Raw genomic sequence first — 22,982 nt, 5'->3', positions numbered from 1 at the left:
TAAAATTAATCCCTATAAAATCCCATTAGATGTAAACTGACCAGTGGTTTTGAGGCACATGGACGGGACCAGCATTTCCAAACTTACTTTCTTGGGACTACACCATTTTGAAGTAAAATCAAGACAAGTACATTGTAAGAATAAACATAATCCAATTTAAATGTTTTCAAAGAATTCTTTTTAGTCTGTTTTGAAATGTTGTTTCTTAACAGTTTTTGTAGCTTTTTTAACTTCTTGTTTTATTACTTGTTGTTTGAAACTTCATACTTGAGCACATTCTTTCTAGATCATCAGTTTTTAATACTTTGATTTTTCTAATAGTTTTTTTTCTAAAGATATGAGCTACATTCATGTTTAAAAGACATTTACCTGACATATCACACACACACACACACACACACACACACACACACACACACTGCCTACAACATTTAGCATATAAGGCATATTTTCACAAAATGAACATTGATATAACTAAAATCCTGATTACTTTAGCTGTAGTTAGTTTTTGGAAAATATACTTCAAATCTACATATATCATATTTTCATTAACTGGAATTGTGTGATATCTGCTTTTAAATCTGAATGCTTCCAAAAGGTTCAGCATCACTGTCAATTAGTTCTTTGACATTTCCTTCAGTGAAAATGTGCTGTACATTTGATGAAATAGAAAGGTGGTAAAAAGAGTAGCTAGAAACTGATGATAGAATTTCCAGTGTTTTTGTTCTTATATTATTTTGTATATGATCAGGCATTTTTCTCAATGATATATTTTAATAATAATTTAATTATAGTATTTTTCTTACTTATGTCATGCTACTTCTCCCTATTACCTTTTTCCATATTATTTTCCAAGTTTTATAAAGTCAGTACTCATTATTGCATTTCTCTAGTATAATTTGGTGGCTTTTAAATGTGTAATTTGCCTCATGGTTAGTAAATATTGAATTTAATATTCCAATCTGCTTGGAAACTACCACTCTGAGAAATTCTTACATTAGTGAATTGGTAATGATAATATCACATGGGATTTTCATATAATGAATGCTTTTAATGTAACTATTGTCCAATTCAATGCATATTAGTTCTTTTATACTTTTGACTTCAACTTACTAATAAATCTGTTTTTAAATAAGTCATACAGAATTACAAAGTTACTAGAAACTAAACAACCACAAAGGACATTCTGATGGTTCACTAGGGCTATTTGTTTTCCCTTCTACACTTAGATTATGTTTACTTCATGTCTTTCATTTGTTTTAAAAGATGTATATTAAAATATTATGTGTTGGTGTTATTAGACTTTTCCTAATATACAAAACATATTTGCAGCATTAAAATAATTATTCTCATTTCAGTTCATAGGTTCATACACGATAGGTTTCAAATTGTACAAAAGATTTAGGAATATTTTATGAAGCAAATTTGTCAGGCTATCTATTCTTTCACTGAAAAGAAATTGCCAATCTAAAGCCTTATACCTTCTACTCTGTGTTTATACATTATTCTGTATTGTCAAGGAACATAGGATGAGTGTCTTTTGGAGGCTATTCATCAACATAACTAAATTTATCATTTAGTTTGTTATCTCTGAAGGAGTTAGATATACAAAGACATACTAAAGTGATTGCCTCATAGTTACATTATATATATATATATATATATATATATATATATATATATATATATATACACATCCTGAGTGATAAGAAAGAAAGAGATAAGGCTTGGCATAGTTCTCTGAAATTTTGAGTCCTAGTTATTTGAAGTAGGTAACACATAATAAAATGACTAGCAGTGAACACATGTTGGATCTGTCACTAAAAATAACTCTAGGAAGCTCACTATAATATAATATCTGTATTTTCTGAGTCAAATATATTATGATGGAATATATATACATAAATTCCATTAAATAACTCGAATTTTAGAAATTTGATATATTTAATTACTTTATAATGTATACTTATATGTACATAGTAGGTAATTATTAAAGTCATAATTTCTTATTAAAATGGATTTTTATACAATATATTCTGATTATGACTCCCCCAATTCCTTTCAGATCCTCCCCACTCTCCCAAATCCACATCTTTTCTTGCTCTCTCTTATCACAAAACAACTAGGCATCTAAAAAATAAAATAATATAAAATAAAAATAAACTAGAATAGTAAAAAGCAAATAAACACAAAAAACAAAGAGCTAAGGAAATAAATGCCATCCTAGAGCCTTCACGTAGCAACTGAGGGAAGCAGAAGCAGAGACCCACACCTAAGCACTGAGCCAAACTCCAGCTATAAAGAGGGAGGAGTGATGAGCATAGGGGTGAAGACCATGCTGGGGAAACCCCACAGAAACAGCTGACTTGAACAAGTAGGAGCTCACAGACCCCAGTCTGACAGCTGGGGAACTAGAATAGGGCTGAAGCAGGCCCTCTAAACATGGGTGTCAGTTAGGAGGCCCTGGCAGTCTGTGGGGCCTCTGGCAGTGGAATCAGTATTTATCCCTAATGCATGAATGGGCTTTGGTATCCCATTCCCTGTGGAGGGTTACTAGCTCAGCCTAGGTACATAGAGGAGGGCCTAGGTACTGCCCCAAATGATGTGTCAGATTTTGATGATCCCTCATGGGAGGCCTTACCCTCCCTGGGGAGTGAATGAGGGATAGGTGGGGGGGAATGGGAGAGAGAGGGAACTTGGATTGGTATATAAAATAAAATTGGTTTTAATTTAAATAAAAATGTATTTTAAAAGAAGAAATGGCACAAGAAACATATATAGATGTAGAGACACACACATTGGCACACATAGAAATCCCTTAAAAACACAAAATTAGAAGCCATTATCGTGGTTTAATAAGGATCAGGATAAACAAATAAGCTGAACAGATGTTTATTCAGGGAGAAATAATTTACAACCTAGACAGATGAACACCAGCAAGTTCCACTGGATGCTCTCTTCTCCATGTCCAGCCAGCCAGAGACCATTCCTGCCTCCTCCTCAGACCTAGTTCCACAGGTCACTTCTGCCCCTGGCTCCACCCACAATGGGCGTGGTCATTTTCACAGAAGCAGACAAAGTAAACATCTCACTATAAGCTATAACATAAACAAAAGACCTGTAGGGTAAGGAAAAACAAAACAAAACAAACAGACAAATCACTATAAAAACAAACAAACAATAACAATACCTCCAAAATTACTATTGAGTTTGTTTTGTGTTGACCATCTACTTTTGGGCTTGGGGTCTTGCCTTAAGAGTTGTTTGTATACAAAGTAAGACTCTATCAGAGAAAACAAGTGTTTCATTTGCCAGTGGCAATCAATTATCAGTTGGAAACAGCTTTTGTGTCCACTTTCAATTTCAGTTCTGGGACCCTGTGAGCCACTGGAATCATACTTTCAGTATCCTGTCTAGAACCCATAGTTTTCTAAGAATTATAATTTTATTCTATTAGATATGATTTCCATAGGGAACTACATGTGTAGGGGAAATAAATCAGATGTCTAGTTTTAAGTAATAAGCTGTGGCACTGTTGTATCTGGTTGTATTAAATGATCTCTGGGTTGGGTCTTATGGGCTATAGACTTCTCATTCAGGTCAAATCCGTCTGTTGACTGACTATGCCATGCAACTAGGTTTTCCTTGTTCCCACTGCCCAAGCTTTAGCCATGATGCACTATTTTCTTTTAACCATGGGCCAAAATAAATCCTTTATCTCTTACTCTTCTTTGAAACACTTTTTCCAATAACAAGCAAGGTAACTACTATCAGCACTGTCCCTTTAAGCTGGCAGCAGATGATTGGATCGGACATAAGCATATCTTAATTGCAGACCGTGACCTAACCCCCCAAAAAAATCAATAAAAGAGAATTTGGGGCCTTAGGAGAGCAGGAGTTTCTAGGACAACAAATAAAGAGGTGCTTTTAAAACAATGATAATTTTTCAGTAGGATACAAATCACCTTGAAGGAAGGATTTGATACTGGACAGTAGGACCATTAAAATGATAAAAATGAATTCTTGCAAATAAATAAAACAGTCTCCTAGGAATGTATACTGACAAACACATATAAAAGAATAAGAGAGTGTTTCATGTAGATTGCCAAATAATAAATGTAGTATGATGAAATTAGAATGACATAGTTTGGCAACTGTCAGATTTTAATTCAATACCAGAAAATTATAGCTTTATTTGATGGGACACAAGACAAAAGATATACGGTTTCAGGGCTTATTTTTAAATTATTATAAAATATAAAAATTAAAATTCTAGATTCACAGTACTGAGGGAAAGATAGCCCTGTATGTCCTTGGATGGCCCTAACTATCACTTGACATGGTATAATGGAACCCCCTATCAGTTTGAAAAGTGGATTGGTTAGCTGCTAAATAATGTGGTTGACTTTTTACTAGGACTCCATTAGGATTATTTTTGCAGAACTAATACATGAGCATATCCCATGACAATCTTTGTATCTTTAATAGTAACCAAATGCTTATTCATTTTAGTAATAGTCCACCTAAATCAGATCATTAATTATGCTAGGCTTTGCATAGGATAGAATTTCTAAGATATGATTATGTATAATTTTAAAAATCAGTGACAAAATAAGAACTGTGGTGTATCCAAGCCCTTCTAGAGACTGGCAAGACATATGTTAAGAATGAGGAAGTCTTCAAGTAGACTTCTGAAGTTGGCTAGTACTCTACAACTGGAATTTGTTCATGTTTGTTTCAATTTACATTCATGTATAATAAGGAAATAACATTGTTTCATGCTGTTGTGAGGACAAGATTTCAGCAGCTCAGGAATAGAGAGGGGAGGCCATAGAGATGGTGAACTAATCACTCAACTTGACTCTTCTGGGGGAGTAAACCTTGGCTCTCTGGGGCTAGTGAAAAGGGAAACACACACATGTACTTTTAGGGTTTTCATGACATCTCTCTCTCTCATCTCTCTATTTCTTTTCTTACTTCTATTCAGGTGTATCCCTTCTTTGTATCATTCATTTACCACTTACAGTTTATATACCCCAGCAAATCATTCAAGGAGCATAAAAATTACAGTGTGGTTCCATTTTAATTTTAAGTGAATGATTACAGTGAATACAAGTAAATAAATAATGTTTCCCATTTTCCTTACATGATTAAACATTTTACATATCACTGGTGAGAAACAAATTATTTCCAAGAACCCACATACATTTATACATTTATGTCCAAGCTACTTGTTATAGATTTAATCATATATATATATATATATATATATATATATATATATATATATAAACAATCAGTCAGCTATACTTTAAATCTTTAGGACACATACCTGCTCATCAATATTTTTTTAATATCAGAAACTTGAAAGCAGAAATTGGTGCAAGAAATTAATCATCACCTTTGATCACCAACCTATCCTGGCAAGAAAGGTACATGAGCCAGCAATATCAAGGCTGCCATTGTTTCTGTTCCTTGTCCTCAATGAGTCCCTTGTTCAACTATTATAAGTTTTTCTAAACTTAAAATCATTTCTTAAGATTTTCTACCTCAAAGCCCTTAACAAAAACATTTTAACCTAATGTTAAATCATTATGTAAAGCTTTGTTTTGGCTATGATGCACATTGAAACTCATGGACACATCTCCCAATATGAAGATTAAAAGAACTTGAGCTTCTGGGACTCGTTTGTTCTCCTTAATTATTAAGCTGAGCCACAGTTGGTATGGCTCCTCAAGAGAATCACTTGTTCTAGCAGCATGACACTTTCTTGTTCTTACTTTCTATCCTCGGCAGCCCCTGCTTTATCAGGGTGGGGGCATCACCATAGCCTGCCTCTTTATATAATTTCCCCACTAAACAAACCTCTATCACAGTCCCTTACTTTACTTACTGAAAACCCTCAATTATCAAAATTCTATTTAAACTAACACTATTAGTATATAAAATCATTGCTTCAGTTGATCAGTATAGTTTAAGAGGAAATCATCTTCATAATAATCCCCTGGTAAAAATGCCAAGTAGAACACGGTATTTCCATGAGATAGTCACACAACATTAGAGGCAAAGGGGATCCCCTTCTCCTACACACCTATTCACACCTTGCCAGATACTAGAGAAAATTGGCAGCAACAAACATGCTAAGGCATAGCAGAAGCAAGAGACTTTTTGGAGCAGAAGCCCTCAAGCAAGGCCTTGCCTATCACCCATCAGTGCCTTGCATTCTCGTGGGCCAATATTCTGAAGTCAGTTGCCATCAACTGTTTTAATTAATGAAAGTTGGTTAAAAGTAGTGACTCTGATATAGACTCTATCAGAAAATTTTATCTACATGAGAAAAATACTTAGAGATTTCTTATTAAGTTCATTTCCTAAGCTTTGTTTTAGAGAAATGTATCAAAAAGCTTTTTAAAAAGATTTATTATGTGTTTAATCTGACTCAGGAGAAGTGGGATGGGGAGCTTTGAGCATGTATAATAAGTACCGTGCCCATCTGGAAGAGGGTGTTGGATTTCCCTGGAACTGCACTTATGGGCTGTTGTGAGCGGCCAGACATGGGTACTAGGAGCTGAACTCCAGTCCTTAGCAAGAGCAGTATATACTCCAAACTGCTGAGCCTGAGCCGCCTTTTCAGCGCCCATTGTAACCATTTGCTCATCATGATTCTCTAATATTATGTTAGAGCATGAAATGTGGAGTCCACATAGAATTATGATACATGGAGAAGTCTGCTGTCTTGGGTTGTTGTCTTTTTTTCTGTTGAGATGAAGCACGCCAAGAAACACAACTCAAGTGAGACAGGATCCACTTTGGCTCAGAGTTGCAAATCATGGTTGATCAGAGTGGGGGAAATAAAGGTAGAGGTGCCTCAAACAACTGGCCACATCACATCCACCACCAGGAATGGATGCTCATCTACTAATGCCCTGCTCACACTTTCCACACATACAGTCCAGATCCCAGGCAGGAAATGTTATCCACGGAGGCTGGCTCCTCTGTATCAACTGGTCCAATCAAGATGGCCCCCACAAAAAATCCCAGAGGCTACCACTCAGATGATTCTAGCCTCTGTCAACACAGATTCTTCACTGTCACATTAGCTTACTCAAGAATTATGGAAAAAGCGAAAATTCTGTCTGAGATAGCTACGCTTCTGGCTTGCTACTTTCCTTTCTCCTTTGGACCAACATTTGGTATCAAATGAATAAAGGGAGGTAGTAATTATCTATATAATACAGACAAGCTTGGGTTTCATATACATATTTTAAATGAACTTGAAAGGATTCTAAATATGGGCAACTCGACATTTAGACTTGAATCTATAGCTGTAGTTTCAATCACTCTTTGATTTGTTAGGAAAAACAACCTGTACTCTTATTTAGTAGTCTAAGTGGATATTACTCTGCCTTGCTTTAACCTTGCTGTCTGCTTTAGTTAGTTTTCTATTGATGGAATAGACATTATGGTTGCAGAAGATGAGAGTCCATAACCATCATAGTGGGGAGCAGAGCAACAAGCAGACAGATGTGCCATTAGAGTACTAGCTGAAAGCATAAACCCTGATCCACAAGCATGAGGCAGAGAACGCTAACTAACTGGGAATAGTGTGGGCTTTTTGAAACTTCAGAGCCTATGCTGGATGACAAACCTCCTCCAACAGAGCCATACTTTTTAATACTTCACAAACAATTCCACCACCTGAGGATCAAATATTCAAACAAATGAACCCATGGGATTATTCTCATTCACACCACCACAGTACCACTGAAGCAATATCCAGTCTTACTTACCATTCTACTTGACTTGTTAAATACGTCTATGTCATGGACAAAGTTGTCTACCTCATTGAACTAATGAGAGAATGAATAAGTCTGTTTATTTTATAATTTTATTTACATGTCTTAATTCCATGTTATGCAATTCTATATTAATTTCATATTATTAGAACCTTTAGCAACTAAAATTAATATATTTGTAGTATTTTATTCAAATGTGTGTTGTGACTACAAGTGTGCCCATGGAAGCTTGATCCTGATTATGGGGGAGGCTAAGAAATCCCCTGGACCTGGAGTTACAGAAGATTATGAGCCACTTTGTGGTTCTGGGAACTGAATCCTAGTCATTTTGAAGAGCAGCCTGTACTCTCAACCATTGAGCTATTTCCTAGTCTGCTTTAGAAACTTGTTTAAGACATTTTGGATTCCTCTATTAAGAATTCTCTATTCAGTTCTGTACCCTACTTTTTAATAGAGTCATTTGGTGTTTTGGTGACTAGTTTCTTGAGTTCTTTGCATATTTTGGAGGTCAGCCCTCTGTCAGATGTGGGGTTGTTGAAAATCTTTTCCCAGTCTGTGGGCTGCCATTTTGTCTTGTCTACTGTGTCCTTTGCCTTACAGAAACTTTTCAGTTTGAGGAGGTCCCATTTATTAATTGTCGATCTCAGTGTCTATGCTACTGTGTTATGTTCAGGAAGCAGTCTTCTGTACCGATTTATTCAAGGTTACCTCTCACTTTCTCTTCTAAGAGGATTAGTGTGGCTGGATTTCTGTTGAGGTCTTTGATCCATTTGGACTTAAGTTTTGTGCATGGTGATAGACATGGGTCTATCAGCAGTCTTCTACACACCATCACCCAGTTGTGCCAGCATCATTTGTTGAAGATGCTTTCCTCCTTCCATTGTATGATTTAAATGTTTTGTCAAAAATCAGGTGTTTGTGTGTGGGTTAATATCGCAATTTTCAATTCGATTCCATTGGTCTACCTTTCTATTTTTGTGCCAATACCAAGCTGTTTTAAGGACTATAGTTCTATAGTAGAGCTTGAAGTCTGGAATGGTGAGGCCTCAATATCTTTTACCATCAGGCAAATGCAAATCAAAACAACTCTGAGATACCATCTTACTCCTGTCATAAAGACTAAAATTAGAAACACCAATGACAGCTTATGCTGGAGAGGATGTGGAGAAAGGGGAACACTTCTCCACTGCTGGTGGGAGTGCAAATGTGCACAGCTATTTTGGAGATCAATATGGCAGTTCCTCAGGAAAATGGGAATCAGTCTACCACAGAACCTGGCAATTCCACTCTTAGGCATATACCCAAATGATCCACATACATGCAACAAAGACATGTGTTCAACTATGTTCATAGCTGCATTATTTGTAATAGCAAGAACCTGGAAGCAACCTAGATGCCTCTCAACTGAAGAATGGATAAAGAAGATGTGGTACATTTACACAATGGAATACTAGTCAGCAGAAAAACAAATCAATGGAAACTTGAAATTCACAGACAAATAGATGGACCTTGAAGAAACCATCCTAAGTGAGGTAACCCAGTCTAAAAAAGAGGAACATGGTATGTACTCACTCATATGGATTTTAGACAAAGAGCAAAGGATAAACAGCCTATAATTCACACTACCAGGATACAAGGAGGAACCTAAGAGATTCATACAAGGTCCCTCACAGAAGGGGAAAGGAACAAGATTTCCTGAGAATTTGGGGAGTGGAGAGGGTCAGTGAGTGGAGAGGAAGTTAGGGGAAAAAGAAGGGGAAGAGTAGAGAACATGTAGGATCAATAAGATTGAGTCACAGGATGAACAGGAGAGAGAGAGAGAGAGAGAGAGAGAGAGAGAGAGAGAGAGAGATACCATAATAGAGGGTAGGCATTATGACCCCAACTAACAATCTGAGCATCAGTGGAGAGGCTTCCTTTTATGCCATTCTCTGATAATGGGATTGATAACTAAGTTATATGCCATTATAGTGCTCTCAATCTAGTAGCTGATGCAAACAGAAGTAGATTCCCATAACTAAACACCGAGTCTACCTCCTGGAATCCAGTTGCAGAGTGGGAGGAGTGATAAGAAAAGGGGTCAAGACCAGGCTACAGAAACCCACAGAGATAGCTGTCCTGAATAAGAGGAAGCTCATGGACCCCAAGACTGATAGCTGGAAAACCAGCATTATATGGACTCAGACACACTTAACATGGGTCTCAGTTAGAAGGCCTAGGCAGTCTGAGGGACCTCTGACAGAATTAGGATGTATCCCTGGTACACAAAAGGACTTTGGGAGTACATTCCCCATGGAGGGATACTCCGTTAACCTAGAGGCAGGAGAGGGGGGAGTGGAGGCTAGACCCTATTCCTAATGACTTGACAAATATTGATGATCCCTCCTGGAATGTATGAACCTCCCTGTGGAATGTGGGGAGGAATGGGGAGGAAGATGGTTGGGGGTGTGGGAGGGAGGGAGAGAGAACAGGGATCCATATATAAAATAAGAAAATTATATATATATACATATGTGTGTGTGTGTGTGTGTTTAAAAGAAAAATTTACATAAAAGTAACCTTTTAAAACGATGGTATAATTTGTTTGATTAAAGATTTTCTTTTCTCTTCTATGAATGCTAGGATCCTCTTTATTAGATATATGTACACCTTTAGAATTGTAGTTACACCTTTAGAAACATATTGTATTTATGTTTGAGGAAGGGTGTGTTATCACAGGTGTCTCCACACATGACCCCTTTCAGCATGTGCATTGGATATGTACAGGAGACTATCAGGTGCATTTCTCTATCAGTTTCTTCTCTTATTTCTGAGACAGGGTCCCTTTCTGCATAGGTGGCTTGCAATTTTTTGCTAGATGGCTGGCTAGCAAGCTCCTGAGATCTAGCAGTATCTGCATCCCTTTCTTTGGGTTACATGCCTGTATATCCATGCTTTTCTGTTTGTTTGTTTTGGTGTGTGTGTGTGTGTGTGTGTGTGTGTGTGTGTGTGGTGTTGGAGGTTAGAACTGAGGACTTTTGAGGACTTTTGGTTTTTACAAGCACTGTTATTCACTGAGCACTCTCCCCAGCACAACTGATGACTTTTGTTTGATAAACACAAGTTCATATGAGTAACCTAGACAATTTGTAGTTAAATAACTTCTCTCCTTTGGAAACATAGCATAAGAAATTAATTAAGTTCAATATTTGCTTTCTGTAATAAAGCTTAATTGAATTATAGTGTTTATCTTCATGTGTAAGAAAATGGTCACTATTAGAAATTGTCTCCCATATATGGCATTTCAGATTTATAGAGCCTACTTCTATTAAATTTTTGCAAAGTTTAGAATTATAAATATTCCTCAGGGGGTCCCAGGTAATGTAACATCAACCTCCCTCATACAGACTTTGATTAATGACACATATAAGGCAGTTTTCTGTCTATTCTGGGCAGTATAAATTTAATGTGTTGTTTTCAAGTATGTCATGTGTCCAGATGCTACAGCAATCTGTGCGTTAAAAGGCATCATAAGAAAGTAAGTAAAATATTTGTGGATATTTTTTGGTGTGTAGTGAAGGATTTCTGATAAGATTATTTTGAAACAACCAGTTCTGTTAGGTTTGAGAACAATCAAGTCCATTGTTTCCTTGTGGTTGTTATACATGTTTTATCAGCTGGGTTTATAACACTCCCCACTGTCCGCACAGATCCCGTGTCTCCTTCTCCTATATTCCTTGTTTCTGTTGGTGGTGTTACCATCTGTGTAGCACAGTATTTGCTAAGCATGGCCCACGACTACTTAGTTTTGAAAACTCTGGCAAGGAGTAGGTGTTTGTTGAATACACTTAGACCCTCCCTCCCAGCCTTACTGAGAATTCTCTAAGGTGCCAGTGTGGCCTTGAGCTCTGTATTTTCTTGAACTATGCTCCAGGTTAAGAATCATTGGTGTTGTCAGCTCTTCTGTTCTCTAATTCTAAACAGCCAACTCATAGATATCTCTTTGTTTCTGTTTGCAGCACAGAGCAAAGAAAACGCATTTAGTTCAAACATTTGGTTGATTTAACTCCAGAGTTTGGCTCTTTCATATCATCTGAGCTTTAGTGTCTACAGATTTATCTACTAATGCATTCTATTAGCTCTGCACTCTGCCAATACCTCCTGCTATAGCTTTAAACCCCAGAGTGTGTCTCTTGGCTTCTCTTTACAGTACCCATACACTTCTGACTTCCTTGCTCTTGATGTTGTGCCCATCCTGGAGAATCTGAACTCTGCTCTATCACACTTCCTCTATGTCAGCAGTCAGCTGTTGAGAATGCTAAGAGTCTCTCATAATGTAGCCCAGTGACTCGCGGTCACCAATCCATGTTTTTTGAGTACTGTTACCCAAGTTTGTCTTCTTCTCAAAAGTCTACAGTCCCCCAAAGCATCTATTCCCATCATGGACTCTAGTTGTCTGACTTCCCACCTTCCATTTCACAAGCAGCATATAACATTGCTTCATATTTCACAGATAACATGGGCTACCAAACCATCTGTGCTATTTGCTATCAAACCATACTTCTTAGATGTGTATTTTGAGTATATGGTGACTTTTTAATGGATATAGTGGAAGGAGTAGTCTATGATGATTATTATATCCAGTACCTTTCACCTCTGATTTTTGTTATACTGTTCACCCCTCTCTCTCTTGTTTGTAAATTATGATTTATGCTGTTTGCAATCTCTTTAGGCAGCATTGCTGCCACAGATCATAAATAGAATCTCTTTTTGCCTAGAACATGTACTGCTTTTCTTTAATGTCCATGGCTGTCTTCAACTGAGTATGATGTGAAAGATCACACAGCTTTTGCTTTTTCTTTGGTCTTGTTTCTCATAAGAAAACACAGTAATTCTTATTCTACCCGTGGTACTGTTTTATTTTATCTTTATAATTTAGCTGGAGTCCCACAGCTAAGATATATTTCCTAGAACATGGCTTCTTTAGTTTATACGAATGGTTATTCTGTAGTTTATTTTTTATTACTTTTTATAACAATGTTTGCAAGTGATTGGAATTTTATAAATCATCTTTTTCAATACTCAATATATTAGATATATTTTATAATTTTAAGATAGATCAGTTAAGTAAAAGTAAGGTGAACTGAAGAGCCTAAGCACTGATCTTTAAAAGTAGCACAATTCCCAAGCCTCCTTATTTTAAAGAATTTTATCAATGCAGTCAGTCTTTCATATCCAAGTGTATCATATCCAATGCTCATACATTCAAGTTTCAGTCAAAAGCACATAGAAAATTACTAAACACTCACATTTTTATTGTTATTATTTCTTTCTCAAAGTAGTTACATGAAATTTACATTGCTATGCAGATTTTAACTAGTCTCAAGATGATGTAACGTATACGGGAGGATGTTATCAATTAATATTAACAAAATTTATTGATTAAATCATTAACATTATTTAGCATGATACTCAATATATGTCCTAATAATGAACATTATCTGCTTTATACTAACAATTTTCAAGTTGTGTATTTCATGTCTCTAAATGTGGAGTATTGTCTATAGAAACCTGAATAATAGATAGAGCCATTTAGACAAAGGTCTGAATGATTTGTTTTCAATGGAGATGACCCTGGTATGTAGTATTAAAAATGAGATATTCGAGTGAAGATGTTTAAAAATATATTTTAAAAAATTTCAGAGTAAACAAATTTTTGAATAAATCCAATGAAAATGTGAATGAGCTTGTTATCTTCAATGAGCTCAGAGGTAATGTGAGCCTGGCTTGGCCTTGCATGTTTGTAATCTCTACATGTATTGGAAGAAATAGAAGTACCAGAATTTCAAGGGTGGACTTGGCTACATAGTGAATTCATTGCCAGTCTAAGCTATTGAATCACTGTTTTATATTGCTTTGTTTGTTCAAATAAAGCTGAGTTTGGTAGCACAGTCAGATATAAATAAGAAATGAATGTCAAAATTGGACCATTTATTTCTTTACCTAAAAAAACCTTGTCTTCATTCAGAAGACTTGGATATATTAACTCCATTGTCCCTTTTCGGTATACTCTGGAAACAGTGGAAGTGTCATAAAATCAGGAAGAAACATCGTTCATGGTCACCATTGGATTCTGCATGATACTGTATTTTTGTGACTTTTTTAAAAGTTAATTTTAAATATACTAAGTATCTTCTGTTTAATTATAACTTTGTGTCTGATATTTAATTTTCATAGGTAAGGGTCTGTCTTTTAACCACAATCACTAAGATAATTATCTTTTCTTTGTTCAAGGATTAAATATTTTGATAACCTATGTTTTGGCATGGGTTTGAATGTCAAAATCTGAAGAGACTTTGGGTTTCCTACATTTAAACTAATTCTTTCTGGATTTTATAAAAATATATAACTGAGCAAAATAACAGTATTTTCATGTGATTGAGCATATGAATACTTTCCTTTGTAAAGATTCATTTTGTGTGAGTGAAACTGGGGATAGGAATGTGTATCCAGTGTCCTTGGAGTTGGAAATACAGGCTGCTATGAGCTGTACAACTTGGGTGCTATATGGCTAGCCACATTAAATAACACAAAAGATGTTTAAACATTCATATGGCAGAAATTGCTGTTTAGTACAGGTCAAGACAATGTTACTATACAGTAATGCCATCTTTGGTCCTCAATGTTCTCGAGTATAAAGTTTTAATTAACTTTAGTTATGAATTATTTTAATATGAATAGTTGGTATTCTTTCTTCCTTAAATATGTTAACAAATTTCCAGAATGATTAAAAAGTTCTATGATGACTTAATCTAAAATGATTCCTACAGCAAAATTCATAAATAATAAATAGTAGCTTATTAATCCATATTTTAGTTGAGCTGGGTCTTAAAACAAGTTACTTCCTCAGGGAATGCAGTGTTCTTCATAAAAGGTGATGAGACAGTCTCTAAGGATTTAAAATGTGAATGTGGTATCAGTATTGTACACACTAATATAAATGTGTTATTCCCTTTCCACATCTATCACAACACATTTTAAATTGTGGCTGATCTCATATGCAAATAGCTATCTTATTAGAAATTATGGCTGTACGTGCTAATGTTTCCCTGGATTCCTTGGGAGTTTGCTATCAATGTCATCAAAGCAATAGAAATGAATGATGATTATTGCAAGGCTTTGAAGAGCAAAGAAAAGTCAGAATGTTTTAGAAAATAAAGATGACTGAAGCATTAACAATTTATGCCATACAGGTGAAGAAGCATGTCTTTATGTAATTTTAGATAGAGTCAATGCATTTATTGATAAAGTAAAATATTTTTCATCATACACCTAACAAAATGTAGTCTGTTTAAAATGTTTTTTGTAGGGTTTTTGTTTTTATTTTTTATTAACCATTAGATTAAATGATTTTTTTCCTGAAAGGATAGAATTATCTCAAACACAAGAAGAAAGTTGAATTCTTAAAATTCTGATCAAGTATTATTATCAATCACTGAAATAACTAAAAACATAATTGAAAGTTAGTTTTTTGTCTTTTTTCTAGACCTTTGAAATTCTTCTGTTTTTATATAAAATAATTATATATATATATATACATATATATATATATATATATATAGTCTATTTACTGCCTACAGACACTTTGTTCACTTTTTGTATGTTATGAAAAGCACATTTGGAAATGAATAAATATAGTTTCATTTCCTTTAGTCAAAAAATACTATTTTTTTATTACTACGAAAAATGGATCAATACAGAACTTGCCTTGTAAGTCTTACTTTTGTTAAATGACCAGCAAGAGAGGGAAATGTAATGACATGAAGACAAGAATAGAAAAATGAATATACATTTGGCACATAGACTTAGTAGTTCTCTTCGTATTCCATGAAGAAATATATCTATGTGCAAGAGAGTATTATATTTTGTTTTGTTCATGTACACTAACATCTCTCTTGATATGGATACATCTTTGAGGTCTACACAATTAAGATTAAAATAATGACTCCGCTTTACTATTAATAAATGCAAACACCATGCAAAATAGAACTGCTATATGAATATATTATATCTATTGACAGTATTTATGGGTTGTCTTGACAGAACTATTTTTAATGTTTTGATTTATAACAAGTAAGAGTATATAGGATTAGATGATATTTTAATATCCTTCAGAAAACTAAGTATATGTCATCTTAGATGTAATAACTCCATTGTTTCTTAGAGATAAAGACATCTTCCTGTTGTCAGCAGATAGTTTACATTCTTTGATTTTGTTATACTATCAATCTGAAGATTATTATTATTATAAAATGTAAACTTTAGATAAGCATATAATTTTCTTACACATGGGTAGAAGTTGTTACTTTGGGGATGTCTTTTCACTGTGTTGAGTGAGGTCATTGTTGGCCATTACTGTGAGGATATGTAAAGAATGTAATTGAACTTGAACAGACTTCAGACATACTTGGCATCCCAGAACCCTTAATAAAGCTCATTAGGGAAAACTGCATCAGTTTATTTTGAGCCTAAAAGAGCGTCTGTTTTAGTAATCCAGTCCAAACCTGAGAAGCTAGAATAGAGTGTCCTGTCTCAAATTCTATCCTCAGCTCCTCGAGCTTTCCAGACTATGAAATGTATCCACCACCCCCACCTTTTCTAGAATCACCTGTAGAAAGTTTTTGTTTGAAGCAAACTGTGACTATTTTAGAGGAACACCTCTGTGTATTAGTCTGTTTCCCTCCTCTAGTTGTCTCCTCCTTCAGCATGAAGCAGACATGAAACTGCACAGTTGCCTTCTATGCCACAGCATCAGCTCGTTCAAGGGACCAGAACTACGGACTGTTTCCATTCCCCACTCCTTTACATAAAATTTCTGCTTCCTTATGAAATAGTTCCTCATCTTTTGCTAACCTTCTTACCACTCACAGGGAGTTCATGTGCCTATAATTTTGCCACAACTGCTTTCCTAGATATAATTCCATATGCTCTTTGTCTATTCTTTGGAACTCCGGGCTTCTGATAGTATCCACTAATATTTTTCTCAGAGGTAACCTAAAGAATAGATTCGACGCAAGGTATTGCTCATCCTCTGCTCTCTCGTTCTCTCCTCACCTTCTCTTTATCCCTCTATTTTTCTTCCCCTTTTCTCTCCCTGCCATCTCTCAGATGAGAAATATTAACTGAACTTTGTTTCAAATGTTTTTCATTTTTTTCTTCCTATCTGCCTTTCCCAGCATCTTAAACCCTAAGTTCTTAGAATTCTATAGAATAGAATAACTATACAACTTCTCTGATTTCTTTCCTCCTTACCCTCGACTAAAATCTACATGCAGCCAATGACTGCTCAGCAAGGGAGAGTTAGCTTCCTCCAGTATGTAACCCCTGAGTGTACAAAGTACTCAGTACTGAAACTGTGTAGACTCAAGCCACACTACACAGAAATGACAGGTTGCATTTATATATTTGTGTATATATGTATCAACAACAATAATAATAATGACAGTAATAATAATGTCTTTATAGTTTTAATTCTAAACTGACTTCTTGCTTGATCATTTGTTTTTACATAGAATTACACCAAAAGGAACGAGGAACAACTTCCAGACACTAATGTGTGCATTGTATTAGTAAACATTTGTGACTTCAGTAAATATGGCCCATAATATCTGTCAACTCCAAGAGAATTTGAATTCCTTTTTTCAAGGATGACAAATTATTAAAATTATTAAAAATACTTCCTCCATCCCTTGGATAATCAGGTTTCTACAAATGGGGACTCCCAAATTTGTCTGAGGGGGGCTCATTTATGTTCCAATGCATTAGATGGAAAGAAAGAGAACACACGGTCATGCTTGTGAGTTTTTGAACCTCTTGTAGCAAGAACTTAATTACATATTTTAACTAAAGCTAGGAAATATAGTGTAACTTAAAATAAGAAAAGTGTGTGTAGATTTGGTGAGAAGAGTTTAGTTTCTGGCGCAATAGTTAAATTCAATAAAATTAAAATTTGAGAACTGACCTGAGGATTAAATAAAGCAGCACATACATATACTGCAAAAGTGGGAATAAGAGTATGTCACAGTACTTTCTGCTGTTATATTACATGGGGCAAGCAGAGCCTAAACGTACCCATCTTAGCTATATCTGTGAAGCAATTAAAAACAATATTCAAACTGTGCAATTCACATACTTTAGTCTTTCTGTTTGAATATCACACAGTGGATAACTGCAAAGACATTTGCCATTTACAGACACTATCCTCTAATATTCTAGTTTAATTGAGCTTAGTTCTTGATGAAGTTAATGCAACTTAGAATAAACGTGTGAAGATTTTATCACCAGTAATGGTATAGCTTATGATTTATTGGACGGTTTTGTTTTCTTTGTAGTTATCTACAAAGAAGTTAAGTCAGCAGCATTTTACTCACTGTCAACAAAATGATCCTAAGGAATTTTGGGGGAGTATTCAGATGGTTTTAAAAAGGGTTTCATTGTACTTGTTTTCTTTCTTTCCAGCAGGTATTTGGGAGATCAAAGATGGGTAGAAAAGACTCATCCACTACAAAACTTCCTGTCGATCAGTACAGAAAGCAAATTGGTAAGCAGTGAGCTTCTGTGAATGGCAATGAAGAAAAAGACAGCTATGTGTGTTGATTAAGGAATACATTTTTGTAATATACACTACTCACAAAAATATAAAAATAATACCTTATAGGATTTTAGGAGGAAAAGCAAATATAAGCCTGCATCCTAGTGAAGACCATACTTCATGTGCTTGATTTTTCCAGTACTTTTGTGATTTTTAATCAATTGAATAATAACAAAATTAATATTTTTAAGAATAGATGCTGTACTGCAGTATTTTATATATCATAATTTAATAAGTTATTTCTGTAAATGCATTTAAAATTTGGTTCTGTTGTTTCATGATGGCAGTGATTTACTTATTTCAGCATACTACCTAAAAATATACTGAATAAAATATAAAAGCTGTATGGAGAACTGAGCTTAGAAAGAAGAACTTTTCAGGAGTCATAAGTGAAGACTTGAGAGACAAGATGCATGTCATTGATGGTTAGGATCCCAAGCATATCCTTAGAAAATAGGAAGATGGCATTCAAGGGAGAAGACAACTCAGAGAAAGAGGAGGGACCAGCCTGCTCCTGGCATGCTAGCTCTCTAAATGCACATGAAGTGTTTGCTTACGCAATGCTCATGGCCTGGGTCAAGGGAAAACCCTGAGATTTTTATAGAATTTGTCACCTATGGCCATATTTTTTAAAGAAAGTGTAATAAAGATAAATTAGACACTAAATGACAACTTCCCTTTCTCATTATACCACTCTCCTCTTCTGCCTCTACCCATTCTTTTTTAAACAAAAGGTAATTAGTTAATAAAACTCTTCAAATAATTTAAGAATAAAAAGAAATTTCAATTGAATTCTGCTAATTAAAATAACTGATATAAGAACAATATACATATATTTTATAATATCACCAAACATGCACTCTATAAATTAAAAATATTACCAAAAAAAAAAGACATGCAAAGTCAAACACAGTAACAAAAAAAAATACAGAATGCATGGGGCAATGAATAAATTCTGTATTTTGTATTATGTGTAATTATATAAAATCTACATATATACACATACATATATCAATATATCTGGATATAGAAAAGTCAGTTAAAATATACATTATTCCACTAAAACCACATGAAATCTACTCATCAATTCTTTGTTATACAAGCTACATTATTATTAAATGTAGCTCATATTAGATCTTTAGATGCTAGAACTTGGTTCTGTTTGATTACATATTCCCCATCCCTGCCCTTCAACTTGTGTAGCAACCAAAGGTATCTATTACTTCTTTTTTCTTCATTTTTCTTTTTGAGATTACATTGTAATTAACTCTGTTGTGGAATATTAGTTGAAGATATGTTACAGTCATTTATTCTGTGGAACATTTTTTTAATGATGCAGTGATGTGTTGCATTGGTTTAATTCTGTAAATCTTTGTAACTTTGCCTGTCTAAAAGAGCTGAATTGTCAATAGCTAGGCAGGAGAAAGGACAGGCAGAACTGGCAGTTAGAGAGATTAAAAAGGGAAGAGAGATAGAGGAGCAAGGAGAGGAGGAGGCAAGGAGGATTCCAGGGCCAGCCACCAAGCTACCCAGCAAGAAGTAAAGAAAAGAATACAGAAACAGAGAAAGATAAAAGCCCAGACAGATAGAAAAAAATTAGGATGAAAAAAAGCTGGCTATAAATAAGCCAAGGTAAGGTCAGGCAGTCCTGAGAAAGAATAAGCCTCCATGTATTTATTTGGGAGCTCGGTGAAAGCAAATAGTCAAAAGAGCTCAAAAATAAAAAAGCCAACAACTACATACATCATTTCTTTCTTCCTTCCTCCCCCCTCCAATTTCCCATATATCTCCCCTTTGTTTATTTCAAATTCATGGCCTTTTTAAAAAATTTATTTTTTCGATATAACTATTACTTACTAACTTAGTTGACTCAAGTTATCAGGCTGTGGGCAGAATGTAGGAAGATTCTTTACCAGAATGCATTTGAATGGCTTCTAGCCTATTTCATATAGAGTGTCTGTTGTTTGAAACTTCATGAGCTGGGCATCCATTATCCATTTTTCTCTCAGCATTATGGTCTTCTGAGATATCTGCAAGAATTGTTACTTAAGCTCAACTGCAACATTATAGGGCTCCTTTCCCCTGCATGTCCAAGCCCTTTCACATTCCTCCTACAAATTTGTTCCAAATGCCCCCAAAACAAATGAACAGGTTCACCACAACCAAAACCCCTCTCCTGGTACCAATTTATATTACTTTCTCTCTTCATTGTTGTGGCAGGAGCAACTTAAGGGAGTTTTTGCATCCCTGTTCAAAGGGTACAGTGTATCATGTAGGGGAAGGCATATTGGCTTGTGTAGTAGCTCCTCACATTGCATCCATAGTCAGGAAGCAAAGAGTAATGAACATTGCTCAAGTCTCATTCTTTTATTCAGTCAAAAAGCTCAGCCAATGGTGCAAGGCTGCACAGGTCATTATGAGCATCCCCTCTTTAGTTATATCTTTCTGGAAACATCTTCACAGAAACACCCAGAGGTCTGTTTTCATAGTAATTCCAAATCTAGACAAGTTTACAATTAAAATTAACTGCAACTGTGGTATGAATACAGTTTGGTCAGCGTGAATGATGTTTTGAATATAGTGTCAAATTTAGCCTTCCACTAATTTGTAAATGATTTTAGCATCTGTTTTCTTATAAATATGAGAGTAATTTTTGTTTTGTGCTATCTTTACTTAGGTTCGGAACATAAATTAGACTAGCTTAAAAATAAAATGTGTTCTACTATATTTTGGAAGAGTTTAAGGAAGATGCTCTTCTGAATGTCTGGTAGAATTCATCTGTAAAGTCATCTAGTATTGTGGGGCTTTTAGTCAAGAGAATTCTGATTACTGATTCAGTATCTTTATTTGTTATCTGTCTCTTTAGGTTTTCTATTTATATTTGGTTTCTTCTTTGTACCATGAGCTAAGAACTGCTTCTAGGAATATACACATGCTTATATAAATACTACCATTTCTTCTCAGTTTGTTGGCATATAATGATCTATAGTGGCCTGCTATGATCTTTTATGTTTGAGCTTACTTTCTTTCCTTTCTCCCTCATCTTCATTTTGGTATTTGTTCACTTTCCTTAGTTTAGAAAACCCCTACTCTCTTTTGTCAATGTTTTTCCTATTGCATTTCAGTCTGTATTCATGTGCTTCTTATCTAGTATTTATTGTCTCCTTCCTTCTTCTTACTTTGAACTTATTATTCTATCATTTTTTAGTTGTTTTGGGTTGCTTAGTTGGGATGATTCTTTTTAGTGCAAGTAGTTATTGTTTTGAATACTTCTACATGCTGTGTCAGTCCATTTTCTTCTGCTTTAACAAACCTAGACTAAAGCCAATAGTATATACAGAATAAAGGTTCAGAAAATTATGCACCGGCTGTCATGTTTTTTTTTTTTTTTTAAACACCATCAGGTACTACATAGAAACTGAGTGAAATCTTATGTCAGGTGTCTTTTTTTTTTTTTTTTTTTTTTAATGTTCTTATGGTCTCCAGTCCCACCGTGAATCCATTTTGATGACTCTGCATATTCAACCTCTATATATTAGCAGCATTTGGACTGTGAATAACATTTCAGTGTGAATGTCAAACTGTGATACCCACTTTAGCTGCATGTGATTAATTTGTTCATTTTCATGTGTCACAAAATATTTCTTTCAACCAGTGATTTTTTTTAAGATGTAAAAGTTATTTACTTTTACATCAATAAATGAATTTTCCCATTTGACTTATATAACTGATGTCTAATTTTATTGTATTCAGAAAAGATATTTTGAGTAAGTTTTGTTTTCTTAAATTTTGTTTTGTGCTCTACCACATCCTGGAGAACCCTATCATGCCCTCAAAAATGTATAATGTTACTACCCGATTGAATACGCTGTATTTGTCTATGTCTAAGTCCACTATTGCATCCCGTAGCTCTACTGCATACTGTCAGCATATTATTTCCTATTGATAGTGATCTTCCTAGTTTCATGATCTGTTTGTGTATCATCTATCTATCTATCTATCTATCTATCTATCTATCCATCTATCTATCTATCTATCCATTTATCCATCCTTCAAACTATCTACATCCACCCACACATTCATATATGCATGTGTATTATATATGCAAGTATGTATACACTTTAAAGTTTAGTACATATAAAGTATGCCCTCTCAGTCCATAGGTTTCATAATACATGGATTAAACTAAACTCAGAATGAAGATAAATTAAAAATTGACTCTGACCTTAATATGAGTAGGGCTTGTTTATTACCATCATTTTGTAAACAGTATAGTATTATATAGACTTTGCACTGCATTAGGGACTATACAAAATCTAGAGGTGTTTTGAGATGTACATGTTAGCTCTATACTAAGAGCATATGTAGACAGCATCTGAGTTTTGGATGTGAACATCTACTGAGGGTCCTGGCATCCCCCTCTGAAGATGGAAGAACAGCTACATACATTTATAATAACTATATCCTTCTCTTGAATTGGCTCATTTATAATATAAGTACAATGTGACTTTTTCATTTGTTGCAGATTTTATAAACTTTAGTTTTGTCAGATGTAA

The 22,982-nt window shown here is 34.8% G+C and overlaps 1 protein-coding gene across 2 annotated transcripts in view; it reads left to right on the top strand.

Moving 5' to 3' along the window:
- Triqk (triple QxxK/R motif containing) overlaps positions 1-22,982 on the top strand; it is a 61,488-nt gene that overhangs the window by 24,993 nt on the left and 13,513 nt on the right. For both annotated transcript variants that reach the window (XM_051198062.1, XM_051198054.1), the window contains exon 3: positions 18,294-18,375. In XM_051198062.1, the coding sequence (XP_051054019.1) occupies positions 18,315-18,375 (61 nt within the window). In that variant the 5' untranslated portion in view covers positions 18,294-18,314. The remainder of the gene's footprint in view (positions 1-18,293; positions 18,376-22,982) is intronic.

The sequence above is a fragment of the Phodopus roborovskii genome, unplaced genomic scaffold, assembly GCF_943737965.1.
Source record: "Phodopus roborovskii unplaced genomic scaffold, PHOROB, whole genome shotgun sequence".
In the NCBI taxonomy this organism is placed as follows: Eukaryota; Metazoa; Chordata; class Mammalia; order Rodentia; family Cricetidae; genus Phodopus; species Phodopus roborovskii.
This window is presented reverse-complemented; position numbering and strand designations above follow the sequence as displayed.